The sequence below is a fragment of the Scardinius erythrophthalmus genome (genome assembly GCF_964197995.2).
Source record: "Scardinius erythrophthalmus genome assembly, chromosome: 15".
Taxonomy (NCBI): domain Eukaryota; kingdom Metazoa; phylum Chordata; class Actinopteri; order Cypriniformes; family Leuciscidae; genus Scardinius; species Scardinius erythrophthalmus.
Genome location: NC_138235.1, coordinates 35,754,913 through 35,769,110, shown reverse-complemented (window position 1 = coordinate 35,769,110; position 14,198 = coordinate 35,754,913). Strand labels below are relative to the sequence as shown.

At 39.6% G+C, this 14,198-nt stretch overlaps 1 protein-coding gene across 1 annotated transcript in view; it reads left to right on the top strand.

Moving 5' to 3' along the window:
• Nucleotides 1-9,542, top strand: part of podn (podocan) — a 29,129-nt gene extending 19,587 nt beyond the window's left edge. The window contains exons 9-10 of the mRNA XM_081386050.1: nt 704-852; nt 8,953-9,542. Of these exons, the coding sequence (XP_081242176.1) occupies nt 704-852; nt 8,953-9,133 (330 nt within the window). The 3' untranslated portion in view covers nt 9,134-9,542. The remainder of the gene's footprint in view (nt 1-703; nt 853-8,952) is intronic.
• Nucleotides 9,543-14,198: the final 4,656 nt, after the last annotated feature.

The following is a 14,198-nucleotide window of genomic DNA, read 5'->3' as shown; positions in this document are numbered from 1 at the left end:
TATCCGTCATTTGGTGGCTCTTAATTGTCAAAACACCATTTACGGATGTGAAAAACGCAGAAAATCTTTTTTTTTTATGACGGACGAAAGTTTCGGAGGCAGTGTGTAAGCGTGATTGACATAACGTGAGGTCGTATTTATTTTTTTAACGTGCGAAAATTTCGGACGCGAATTTCGGACTCAGTTTGCAAGGGCCTTAACTTATAACTGATGTTATAGGTTGACCTCAGGAAATGCATTTTATTAGTTATTTATTTTATTTCGGAACTATACGGTTATCCGGACCACAGCTATTTGGGTAGGGTTAGGGTTAGGGTTAGGTTAACCGTATAGTACATTTACGTGTGGTCACGTGTGGTCCGGATAACCGTATAGTACCTTTATTTCATTTTACTTTACATCCTGTTTTTTTATTTATTTTTTATTCCTGTGGAGAAGCAATCTCAGAGAGAGCTTGTTTTTCTCCCTTCAGCTGGATAAGAAAAGCAGACTCTTACATAAAAGACAAGATATAAAAGGATGAAATATCTGTCATTGCATGCTCTCATAAGTGCTGTTTGTAGCCAAGGAAAGATTCTTCTGATCTGTTTCCTGATCCATAAAGTCCAATTTCACATTTCAAGGTTTGGGGTTTGTCCATCTCCCTTTATTGGGTGATATATGGAGAAAGAGGATGCTTGAGCATGTTTTATGTGTGTTTCAGACGCTGGATCTCTCCGGTAACATGTTGTCTCACATTCCTTCTGACCTGCCCGAGTCTCTGGAGTTCCTTCACCTGCAGAACAACAGGATCAGCTCGGTTTCCGCCACTGCCTTCCTCAACACACCCAACATTAAAGGCATCTTCCTCAGGTGACTCCTGCTCTTTCTCTCTTTCACTCATGATTATGAGTAGTGTTTGTACTTTCACTCGTCTTGAGGCCTGCGTCCCACTAGAAGATCGTTCAGTCGAAAGCATATTTTGAAAGAAATCTTTTTACATTAACCAAGGCTGCATTTAATTGATCAAAACACAGTGAAATTTGGAAATATTATTGCAAATTAAAATAACTGGTTTCTATTTGAATATACTTTAAAATGTAATTTATTCCTGTGATCAAAGCTGAATTTTCAGCATCATTGCTCCAGTCTTCAGTGTCACATGATCCTTCAGAAATTATTCTAATATGATGGTTTGCTGCTCAAGAAACATTTATGATTAAAATCAATGTTGAAATCTGAAACTGTGATACAATTTTTTTCAGGACTCTGTCTCTTTGATGAATAGAGAGTCCAAAAGAACATTTATTATGCATTTATTTTAAATAGAAATATTTGTAATATATCCTTGCTGGATAAACTTTCTGCACTTTCTAATCATTATGGAATAGATGTCTCCTATAAGTATAAATGAGCAGTTAATAAAACAAAAACATGTCATATAAAGGTCTTAAATGGGGTTGTTTAATCAGTCAAAAGTCATAAACTGTTTTAGCAAAACTGATCGGCACAGGGATTTTTGTTCATTATCCTGACTTTGCATGTAAACACATTTTACCGCCGTTCTGATGGCTTATTAATTGTCTGCAGGGGTTTTTGCATGTCTTTTTATGTTTTGGTATCAAAACCAGATAAAACCCAGATGACTTCAAAATCTCATGTAAACGTGGCTTGTTTGCATTGTTGGCTTTTATACTGAGCTAATGTGTTTTGTTTATACATGCAAACACATTTGGATCAGATCATTCTTTTTCTGAAACTCTGCGATTCATTTGTGTGGTCTGTTGGATCTGCTCTGCTATAATGAACTTATTTCAGAGCTCTCACAGCTGTACTAACTCCCACATAACGCGAGGCGAGAACATTTCCCATAAAATCATACAGTATCATAACAAGCGTTCAGAGTGTAATCTGAGTCGGGGAGCATGTGGAGTGAATGACATGGTGCATTTTAAGAACATTTCTCAAAATAGTTTTCCCATCTTGATCTGGTTATTGGTTTCAGAAATATGAGAAGCACTGGGATTTGGACTAGTTTAGGTGCTGGTGTGATGATGATGATGATGATGATGATGATGATGATGATGGTGCAACATGAAAATACGCTGACTCAGGTTTAATGATGGTGTTTATACAAAAGAAGAAGAGATGTTCCTTCTGCAGTGAGATTACTTTGTTTTGTTGTTATTCCATCCGGTGTTTTTGTTTTTTTTGTTTGAGTAGATGAGGAGATTTTGTTTTTGTAGAATCCTATATCTATAGAATTTTAACATTCTAAACAACTTTTTATGTCACACATTTAACAATTTTTTTTAACAAATATGCCACTCACTGAACAATCTTTTTTATCTAACACAGATATTTAAAAAATATGTGTATTTCAGACCCCAGTTTGTTGTGCACTGCACTGCTAAACTGATTTTCTTCCTCAGTACTTTTATCTTGTTTTTCAGTACAAATATCAAAATATTTTTAAATCAGGATACATTTATTTGAGAAGCAAAATTATTACAGATAAGTATTGTGTCACGTTCAGTTTTGTTTTGTTCATGGACTTTGAGTGCGTTTTCATCTGTCACATGCTTCTTTGTTCAGTTTCCCGCTACTCATCCGTCTCCTTGGTTACTGTCATTATTAGTTCATGTGCGTCAGCTGTGTTGAGTAATTATGTTCACTACTTAAGTTGTTCCTTCTCCTGCACTCCTTGTCCGGGCACCGTAATACCTACGTCATGGTACATGATTCTTGAGAGTTGCTATTAAAGTGTTTGGATTTTATCTTCAGCCTGTTTCTCACTACACCACACCATTACATATGACCGGACCTCCAAAATGGATATAAGAGCTCAGTTTATTTCAGTGCACTTACCCGCCCGCTCGACGACGAGACCCTAAAGACCCTGTTCTGGATCAGGGCGAACTTCCACAACCCCATCTGGAAGGTTCCAGAGCATACAGCCCCAATCCAGAACCCAGCCAGACCCAGAGCCCAGCCCGTCACCGCCCCGATCGACTGGAGACTTCCGGCTACAGCGACGATTGAGCCCGTGCCCGAGAATGGGAGGGCAGAGCACACCATCGGCCCGGAGTTGAAGTACCACGGAGAGTCTGACCAGGGGTGGGAGCCAGCGAACACGCCCATCGCCGTGGGAATCCTCATCAAGTTCGAAGGGATGGAAGCGAGCCACGCCCACCCTCCCGGCACTGAGAGCGAGCACCGGCTGGACTTGTTGGACAGTTTAAGTGTGGAGAGTCTAATTCCCTGTGTCCCTTGAACTCATCTGAATCTGAATTTTCTTCATCAGTCCTGTTATCCTCACCCAGCCTCCCTCTCTTACCACCTCTACATACTGCCATCAGGAATGCTCTATTTTTTTTGTCGGTTTTTGTGAAACTCTCCATTTTCAGTCCTCAGCCAAGCCTGCCACCCAGTCATCAGTCCCTCTGTGTCTCCCCATCCTCCTCTCAGTGGCGTGGTTACACCGTGGACCTGCTGGGAGCCTACTCGTCCTGGGTGTGATGAGCCCGTGGCTCCGCCTCTGTCCCACCTCGACCCGTCGACCCGGCTCCTACGCCTGCGCTCCTTCCCTCCTCGACTCCAGCGTTGACCATCAGCCATTCACCCTCACCGGGTTCCCTTGGACCCTCAGCTCCACCTGGGTCGGACATCGCCACACCTCCGCTGTGGACTTGCGGGCCGTCCGCTGCTCTCTGGCACTCCACCCCTTCGACTTCGGCAAGCTCTGCCCTACCTCGGGCTCCACCTCCGCCCTCGGTCACACCAGCTTGTCCTTAGCCTTCCGGATCCCCACTTCCATCTCTGGGGGTCGTCGCGGAGGCTCCGTCACAGCCGTCTAGATCATCGGCGTCCCATCACTTCTTCGGACTCCCGTCTGCGTGGTGGGCTCCACCTGCCAAGGCTCCTTCGCCACCGGTCGTTCCCCAGATGTCATCACCATCATGGCTCCTCCCGCCGTCGACTCCGCCTTGGGCTCCGGCATGGCTGCACTCTTGGTCGCATCCACCTGGCCACTCCTCCCGTCTTCACCACGGATGCTACCTCCTGCTCCTCCCTGGTCGTCGCCATCTGTCTGTCTGCCTGCTCCTTTCACCAGCCCTTCGCCACGTCCTAAACCTCCGCCATCTCTCCATCTGTCAACAATCTTCTACGGCGAGGACGTGCCTTGCCGGGAGGGGCGTTATGTCATGTTCAGTTTCGTTTTGTTCATGGACTTTGAGTTTGTTTTCATCTGTCACATGCTTCTTTGTTCAGTTTCCCGCTACTCATCCGTCTCCTTGTTTACCGTCATTATTAGTTCATGTGCGTCAGCTGTGTTTAGTAATTACCTCGTTATGTTCACTACTTAAGTTGTTCCTTCTCCTGCACTCCTTGTCCGGTCACCGTAATACCTACATTCTGTTAATGTGAGTTTCACTGTCTGTTACACGATTCTTGAGTGTTGCTATTAAAGCGTTTGGAGTGTCTTCAGCCTGTTCCTGACTACACCACACCGTTACATCTTGTTTTTTCTAAAAAATCTAAATTGTATTAAAATGCTTAAAGCAAGAAATTTGCCAGTGGAGTCAGAAAAATAAACTTAATTCAAAGAGAAAACAAGTTTATTTTTCTGAACCCACTTTAAGCTTGAAGTAGCTTTATTGATTAGTCATCATTGTCATTTTCCTTCTCGGGTAATTTTTCTTGATTTAAGAATATTTAGATATTTGTACTGTGGAAAACAAGACAAATATACTGAGAAAGTGTAAAAATGATAATGAAAAGCAAATTTTAAATTTGTACCTTAGTGAAACTAAATATTTATTATGAAGTATTGTTATTAAGAAAAAAAAATCATAATTTATACTGGGAAGCACTTTGATCAAATGTAATAAACGCTCATCTTTTGAAATTACCCATGTTGCACTTTACAATGTTGACTACTATATTCACTCTTAGAAATAAAGGTTCAACAGGGTTCTATATAAAACACAAGCGTTCTTATTAATGCTTATTAACAAATAATTTTAATGAACGCTTTTTGCCAAAAAGTTTCTATATAAGGAAAAATGTCTTAAATCAGTTTTCAAAGTGTGAGGCGAACCAGAGCATGTCAATGGTAAAAAAATGAATGAACAAATTAATATTTTTTTGCAATCAATACATTATAGTGGTAACAATACTTTAAAAAGCAAAAAGAAGCATGGTTTTGGACGATGTAATGTTTCTGCTCCTCTGTTTTGGTGGAATCAAATAAAAAGACCTTTATGTCACTAGACCTACATTGCTGTTATTTTCTGTAAAATTTCACCAAAAATGAAAATGGTCATTCACGTTGGCAGAAGAACAGAAGCATTCAAGAAGCGAACTGAAGTGGAAATGAAAATTGTTCAGTATACATATATATTGAGTTGATTCCCCAAACCCGATGCTCATGTTGGAGAGGCAGATTCCAGGTCTCTTGTACATAATTTCCTGTCCGCTCTCTGCAGTATCTATTAATAAAAACACGAAAGAAAATGAAAATGATGGATTCATGTGCATCAATAAAGCACTCAGTCTCAAGTGCGTAGGTGAACAACATCATGGACTTGATGGAAGTTGACATGCCTGAGCCATTACAAGCCATGCCAGTGTAATGTTTTTGCAATTTAGCTGGTCTATTAAAAAAAATATGGGCTGGAGCGCTGAATTCCTGCTTTGATTTGAGAACATCCAACAGTCCAGGATTGAACGACTCATCTTTTCTGAGAATTCACTCACCATCTGGAATGAGATGGCATGTTCGAAAATCAACTAGTGAAAAAAAAACTCTTTCTTAAAGCAACATATCAACTTGACCTAAATGGTTCCTAGGGAGTTATACTCTATCAGTGTCAGTGTTTCTGAATTCCCCGAAACGCCTCCATTGTAGTTTTGAGTTTTCTTCCAGGAACGAACACGTCACAATATTCCTCATTTTAATAATTCATATGCAGAATAAAGGGGCGGGGCCTGGTTGAGTTAGTTAGTAGTGTGTTGAAACCATAGACTGTAAAAAATATGGACAAAGCGTCTGTGACGTCACTCATAGACTTTCTGAAGAACGGGTTTGAAGCCGTTTATGGGGGGTATGGGCGGCGCCATCTTGGAAAATCTCGGGAAATCCTAACCCCGCCCACCTTCTGGCCAATCCATATATGGGTAAAAGGGCGGGCTTTGTGTGAGACTGGAACGATGTCATTTCGCGTGAAGAAAGCAACATAAACAACAATGGATGACATACGGCAGATCTTGTTCTTGCTTCTCGGCGTGTTTGTCACAAGAAGCCAAGCGCCGACATTAGACGTTTCTCGATAGCAAGTACGGAAAGTTCGGACTTAATTGCATGTCCGACTCAGGAGAATGACTCCCGAGGACGCGAGTCCGGTTATTCTGCGTCACTCCGCTCGCTCTGCTACTTAGGTTATCTCTGTATGTATCAGGGTGGTAATCGAGCGCTCGATTTCCGTACCACCCCCGGGAGCCGCCATTGGCTAACAAGCCTTCACCTGCTGTTAGCATCCCATTGACTCCCATTCATTTTGGCGTCACTTTGACAGCAAATAACTTTACATCTGAGGCGTTTAAAGACTCCATTTGTCCATTGTTTATTTCTAAAGAAACACGACAATGTATAAAAGGCTCCATTACCTTGTATCTTACGTTATGGCCCCATAGAAGCAGTTTTTGTAAAAGTAGGCTAACGATTGCGTCATAACCACGCGACTCTCTGGAAATTACCGTAGAGACAGGAAGAGAGGCAATCAGGGGGACGTGGAGGCATAAAGTCCGATAAAGTCAAGGGAGAAGCCCATAAAGAGTCATGACGTTGCTCCTGCTCCTAGCTCATGGACAGCTCCTACTCACACTCTCTGTTTCTGCGAGATTCGGAAGGGAATGGTTCAGATTTCGCTTGGCACAGCTACTAGAAAACTTACAACTGTCAGGCAGGCTGCTCACGTCACATCCACGTCGTCAAGCTCAGTTTGAGTCTGCGCAGTACACTCAGCCAACAGGAAGTTAGGGCTTCTAGTTTGCTTCACTTCTCTCCGTTGAAACCTATGGGGTCGCTGTGTCCTGTTTATATACTGTCTATGGTATGTATATTTTAGGCAACAATAAAACAAAATATGTTATAAAACACCACACTGCCTCTTTTCGTTTTAATTTAAAGAAATCCTAAACATTATAGCCACACAAATGTGGTTCAGAAAACGCATATTGATTATATTCACTGCATATAAATTAGCCTATTTATAACAAAACGAAATATAAAACACAACCCTGCCTCTTTTCGATTTATATAATATAAAAATATTAAACATTTTAATATGGTCCAGGCAATTGTACTAAACAACAGATGTTGCAGTAAACAACATTACAGATCATCTTCGTTGTATTAAAATTTAAAATGACAAAACTCAACCCAGTCTCTTTTTGTTAAATTTCAGTTTTATCAATATTAGCCATTATAAAAGTATAATAAGTAAAAGGTACAAGACGCTATACAAATAAAGCAAACAATTCAGTCAAACATACAAAGTCAGCGCTCGATCTAGTCTAACCATACAACGGTAAAGTTAAATAGCTTATAAAGTTACGAAACTTCACTTAGCCCTCAGCCAAAACGATTGGCCAGGGAACAAATTATAGATTCACAAGACCAAAAATCGCCCGTTAGATCTACACAAGACGAATTATATCTCATGTTTAACCACTACAGAGACGCCAGAGTCAGCGGCAAACCTCAGACCAACTAGCCGAGGAAAGGCTGTTCCAGGCGGGGTACATGAGCGCTGAGCGCCCGGTGATCGCCTGCACCTCACAAACTGGATAAACTTTTCATAAATCTTTATAAATAAACCACAGATTTGAGCTTTAAACAACTACATTCTCGCCTGAAAAACTCTTAAAACTACATTTCATGATACAAAAACAGTAGTATTATATTTCAACTGTAAATTAAAAAATGACGCTTCTTATGTTGTCATTCTCCTTGGCGCAGCCTATGCTCGTTATTAGCTGTCAATCAAGCTGTCAATCAAAGTTAACCACGCCCTTATTTGTCATACATTTTATATCCAAATACGATCTAAACTAACGAGTTAGAAAAAAATTCACCCCCTCACAGTTGTCAGGCACTCGGAACCTATCGAAAAATACAATAAAAGTCCATGGGACCAACCTGTAAAAACATGAATTTATGCTGTGAAAACCGACAATTTAACATGGGGTCTTTGGAGATTTGCTCCCTTTTGGGACCTCCCTCTAGCGGATTTTCAATGTATTGCAGTTTTTCGCACTTCCGGGTAGGCTTCATTTGTCAGATTAGAATGTTGCCCCTTGGTTGAAACTCTTGACCAATCACAACACACCGGTCCAGCCGACCAATCAGAGCACAGTGTGCTTTTCAGAAGGAGGGGCTTCATAGAGACAGGACCTAAACAGAGCGTTACTGACAGACTGGGAAGAGACGAGCTGCAACAATGGAGAATATGAGAAAAATAATGTGTTTTGAACAGTCAAGAATGAGGCCAAAAACAAAATCAAGACTTTGTAAAGGGGCATAATGGGTCCTCTTTAAGATATTAAAAATATGTATCAGAAAGAAGTCTTATAAAATACTTCTTTTTTAAAAACAAGAAAATAGGCCTTCCAGTGGGGTCAGAAAAATAAAGTAGTTTTACCCTAGAATAAAGTTTATTTTGTATTCTGAGCCCATTGGAAGGCCTACTTACTTGTTTTAAGGTTAAACACTTCTTTTTGATAGATTTTTCAGAAACAAGATTTAACATTTTAAGTCATTTTGCTTCTCAAGTAAATGTATCCTGATTTAAGAATGTTTAGATATTTGTACTGGAAAACTAGACAACAATACTGAGGAAGAATTTTTTTTTCTTTTAAATTCAGAGCATTAACTATTTCTCTGTCTCTCTCATTCTCTTTCTCCCTCAGATTTAATCGTCTCTCAGTTCATTCGGTATCCGAAGAGTCTTTTTCTCACCTGTCCAAGCTTCAGGTGTTGGACATTGGCCACGGTAACATCTCGCCCAACCGAGGCCGAGGAGGAGGAGAAGAGGAGGAAGAGGAGGAGGAGGACTTACCATTTGATGAAGAGGAGGAGAAACATTCATGAGTCAGGAAGGAATGGAAAACAGTAAAATTCATGCCCTGAACTTTCCCTTACTCAAAAATAAATAAAAATGACAACCAATTAGTTTGAAATTATACATGCATTTTGGCTGCTGACAGAGTGTGATTTCATTTCTAAATTACATCCGAGTGCATGGGAAGATATTATAGACATGAAAAAGGCTTTATTTTAATTTGGCTTTATGTTGTAATCAGATGCAATAGTAAGAAAATAAGTGTCTCATAAACAGTATGTAAATATCTGGTGCAGGATACCGGAAAGTTTTATTGGTTGTCTTTTATTTTTTTGTTTTTGTGGTGTTTGCTAATTCATGACTCATTGCTCACTGTGTTTACATGTATTAATACATTTTGTGCTATGAAATTATAATTTCTTTCTCAAGAGAAAAGGCTCATCTGAATATTTCTTTTTTTCTGTAAAGGAAGACTGACTGAAAAAGTGTATACCAGGTTTCTGAAGTCATGTGGAAACTGACTGAATTTAAGTAGAAATCTCATTTAGATTCAAAAGTGGTGCGTCAGTGTGCAACACTAAATTTTATATCATTGATAGTTTGATGTTTAGACAGTTTTCCCAAGAACAACTTAAATTTTGGGGTGCTAATCACACAAATCTATTGATTTAAAAAAAGATTTGATGATTTTGAAAGATTTGTAACATAACGTAACGTAACGGGATATATTTATTTGTTTGTTTGTTTGGTGTGCACCATTCAGAATCAGTTAAGAATGTTTTTTTTTAAACTCCCATCAATTCCTGAATTTGAATTGAATTGGAACTCAGGAAGCACAATGGAACCGGAATTGAATTAAAATTTTAATAAGGAAGCAGAATTTAAAGGGATGGTTCGGAGTAAAATCAACCTAGGCTCCTTTGCACCATGACCTCGAGCCAAACACCCCCAGAAGCCTTTTCTCCCTTGGTCGAACATTATTAAAGTTAGAGCTTATTTAGAGATATCAGCCGGATTGCTTAGTGCAGGTGCTAATGGATCCAAGGTTGTATCTCATAAATTACCCCACTAATAATGCCCAGAATGGACCAAACTTCTACAGTAGTACAAATAGGTTCTGTACTCATAAAACGAGGCATTGGAAAGTTTGTAAGTACATCAGGAGTTTATTTAAATAACACTTGCCTGATGGATAATGCTACCGCTAACCCGGGCGTCGACGTCACTTCAGTGGTTTGGGAAAAGCACGTAAAAGTCCTGGCAGAAAGCGATGCATAAGGATGTATAGTGTAACGACGCCCAGTTCCAGGAATGCACTAATATTTTGTTGGTAGTACCAGTTTATAACAATTATTAGTTAACACTAAGTTGTCAACACTTCGGAAAAAAATGTATAAAAAATGTTGGATATACTGGCTTTGTGCCAGGACTTTTACATGCTTTTCTCTAATCACTGAAGTGACCTCGACGTGCGGGTTAGCGGTAGTGATCTATTAGCGCACTTAGCCAAACGGCTGATATCTCTAAATAAGCTCTAACTTTAATAATGTTCGACCAAGAGAGAAAAGGCTTCTGGGGGGGGGGGGGTGTTTGGCTCGAGGTCATGGTGCAAAGGACCCTAGGTTGGCTTAAAGGTGCAGTAAGTAATATTGAGAGCTTTGAAATGGATACTGCAGTCCAAAATCAAAATATTGGAGAGAGTTGCTTCCCCTGCCTCCTCCTCTTCAGACTGGACGCTCACGCGGGTTGCCAGATTGAGGACACGCAACAGGACCGAGCGCAACTGACAACGGAAGGCAACGAGTCTTACACTGTAAGTTTATTCATCCACATTTTAATATTCCTCTAGATTTTTAGATAGATGCCGATACTTTTTTTTTGTTGGGAATCTGCGATCTCTGACCTAGATTGTTTGCTGTGTTATCCCCCAACTGGCAACCCGGGTTGTCAAAATACGATTGGTTAAATCGGCAGTGGGCGGGATCACACAGATCAAAACAAAAACAGACATTCCGACACTGAACTCACATTTTAAAGTAAGAATAACTGGCTTATTGAATATGAATACATTCTTGAATATGAACTTAGCATGTTTTCTAAATATCTGCAAACATATGGTGTTTAGATGCTTTAGTACAGTCAAAAAAAGAATAAAAAAAAACATACAGCAACATTAAAGTTTGAAGGTTTTATAGGCCTTACAGATAGATTTACAAACATGAACACTTAATTTCCCAAGAATGCACCCAAAATTCCAATTTCCTGTTAAATTTATTTTGAATTTACAATTAGAATTCCAAATCCATAAATTCCATATCATTTCAAGTCATATTAATTCAACTTCCTGTCAGTTTAGACCAATTCTATTCAAACTGAACACTCATGAATTAAAAGAGAGTTTTGAATTTTGCAAATTTCTGCTTGGCAGATGTGGGCCCTCGACCTGCATGAAGATTCTTTAAAAAATTCTCATTTTCAGAAGACAGGTTTGGAAGGATACAAGGGTGAGTAAATTATGACAGAATTCTCAGTTTACTTATCATGACAGCCTTTTGAGTCTTTTATGTACAGAAAGTTTTGATAACTATATGTACTTTTTGTGCAGACAGATTTGTGTTATGCTTTAGAGTTCATCTTTCATCATGCAGAATGTGGTGATTTTCTGGGAAAATCGCTTTCAGAGTTTAATGATCGGAAAGGTCTTCTGTAGAAGATAGGGTGTTTAAACTGCCATACAGTTCCTAGAAGAAAAAAATAATGTTTATTACCTGTCTAACTAATGAATGTGTTGCGACGGGTATCTGCACAACATGCAACACAAATATGAAGATGTTTGTTCTAATTCTCCAACTAAAAGCTCGAGATAGTCAGCTTGTCATCTTCGCAGGTCATTACATTTAACATTTTGAACATTCTCTTTGACAGCATACATTTTGCACTCGCACAGAATGCAATTGCAGTTTTTTTTTTTCATTCCATTGAGCTACTTTTCCATTATTTTTCAAGGTAAATGCGCGCTAGACGAACGCCCTTTGCACTCTCATGAAACAACAATAATAGGCATTAAAAAGCAAACGTGAAACCTATTATAGTTGATTGGACAAAAGCAAAAAGGTCCTTAACCCTTGTGCTGTGGTGAAAATCCCTGACCTGTCTTTTTATTTAAAGAAATAAAATAATTAAAGGATTAAATGGGATTTAAGGGAGTAAAGAAGAAGAACGGTAAAATAAGTTCTAGGTCATAGCCTAGTTGTGAAGTAATCCATTTAAACTCTGCAAATAATATTTTATTTTATAATATGCACACATTCACTCTTGTCAGTATGTCTAATATGTTTTTTTGTCTCGTTTCTTGTCTCGTCACATTCAGTTATGAATGAGTTTAAAGGAACACTCCGACTTTTTGGGACTTTAGCTTATTCACAGTATCCCCCAGAGTTAGATAAGTCCATACATACCTTTTTCATTTCTGTGCGTTCTGTAAGTGTTATTTGACGCACCCACCGCTAGCCTAGCTTAGCACAAAGACTGGATGTAAATGGATAAGGTAGCATACTAATCCCAATAAGTGACAAAATAATGCAAACATTTTCCTATTTACATGTTGTGATCTGTATAGTCACAGCGTGTACAAATAACAAGGCTATATGAGACAGAGACCATTTTTAATCGTATAAATACTGGGAACTATATTCTCACTTGGCGTAGGAGCACAGCTACTTGGGCGGAGTGGCTACTTGTGACGAGACGCCCTGTGGTGAGGAGCAGAGAGTTCGCTCAGAGTTGGAGTAATAGAGTGTGAATGAATTTTAATTAATCAACTAACATTTGTTTTTCTTGCAGGAATGACATTCATATGCTTTTAATGTGTCCAAACTCTTTGGGGAAAAACTTGTGACTTTGAGTATGTGTCTATGGGTAAAAATAACAGTTTTGGGAAGTTAAACTAGACAGTCTGTTAGAACAAATGAAGTCATCATTAAAACCTTGTGATAAGTAATCACAAGATCAGAGTTTGCTCTACCTAGTAACAGAGGGGTTTGCATATGAAGAACCAATCAAATAGTGGGGGAAATTATGTAATGCAGCCTGAAATTTATGCCATACCTCTATACTATAAAAACTGTGGTATATGTCTTTTACGGTGGGATTCTCAATGGAATTTGTCTGAGATCCTCCGGCCTTGCTTCTTGGCAGAGATTCCTCAAAGTCAGCCATGATCACGAGTCACGTTCGCTACTAGCTAGTTAGTCACGTTTGTTTTGTTTACCGAACCATCAACAAGGCGTCTCGTGTGCTGCGCTTATCACTCTGCCCAAGTAGCCACTCCGCCCAAGTAGCTGTGCTCCTACGCCTAGTGAGAATATAGTTCCCAGTATTTATACGATTAAAAATGGTCTCTGTCTCATATAGCCTTGTTATTTGTACACGCTGTGACTATACAGATCACAACATGTAAAAAGGAAAATGTTTGCATTATTTTGTCACTTATTGGGATTAGTATGCTACCATTATCCATTTACATCCAGTCTTTGTGCTAAGCTAGGCTAGCGGTGGGAGCGTCAAAGAACACTTACAGAACGCACAGAAATGAAAAAGGTATGTATGGACTTATCTAACTCTGGGGGATACTGTGAATAAGCTAAAGTCCCAAAAAGTCGGAGTGTTCCTTTAAAGTGCATATTTTCAATTGAAAATGGCGAAATTACTTTAAAAGGTTGTATAGTTAGCATCACTGTATGTAACTGTGGGTCTTAAACATATCCATTGTAAAACAGTTGTCAAATGTTAAATGTTTAGTTCTCTTGCGCTGTTAAAGGTGGTTGTGAGGTTTTCGCCTGCAGCCGCCAGGCAGCCGTGCACGAGCGCAAAACCTACAACACCCACCCCTGTCGGTGATTGGTTGGAACACTATTTATTTTGGTTTTGAGTGATGTTGATACCAACTGTTTTTGTGTGCAGATCTCAGAGCCTAGGCTGCCTAGAGAGACGCTTTTTTTTGACAGCATGCTTATGGGGCGGGCAGTTAGCGGATCGTTATTGAAATATTAGATGAATGTGATCATTTATGTTTGGGCCTGAAATCGCTGATAC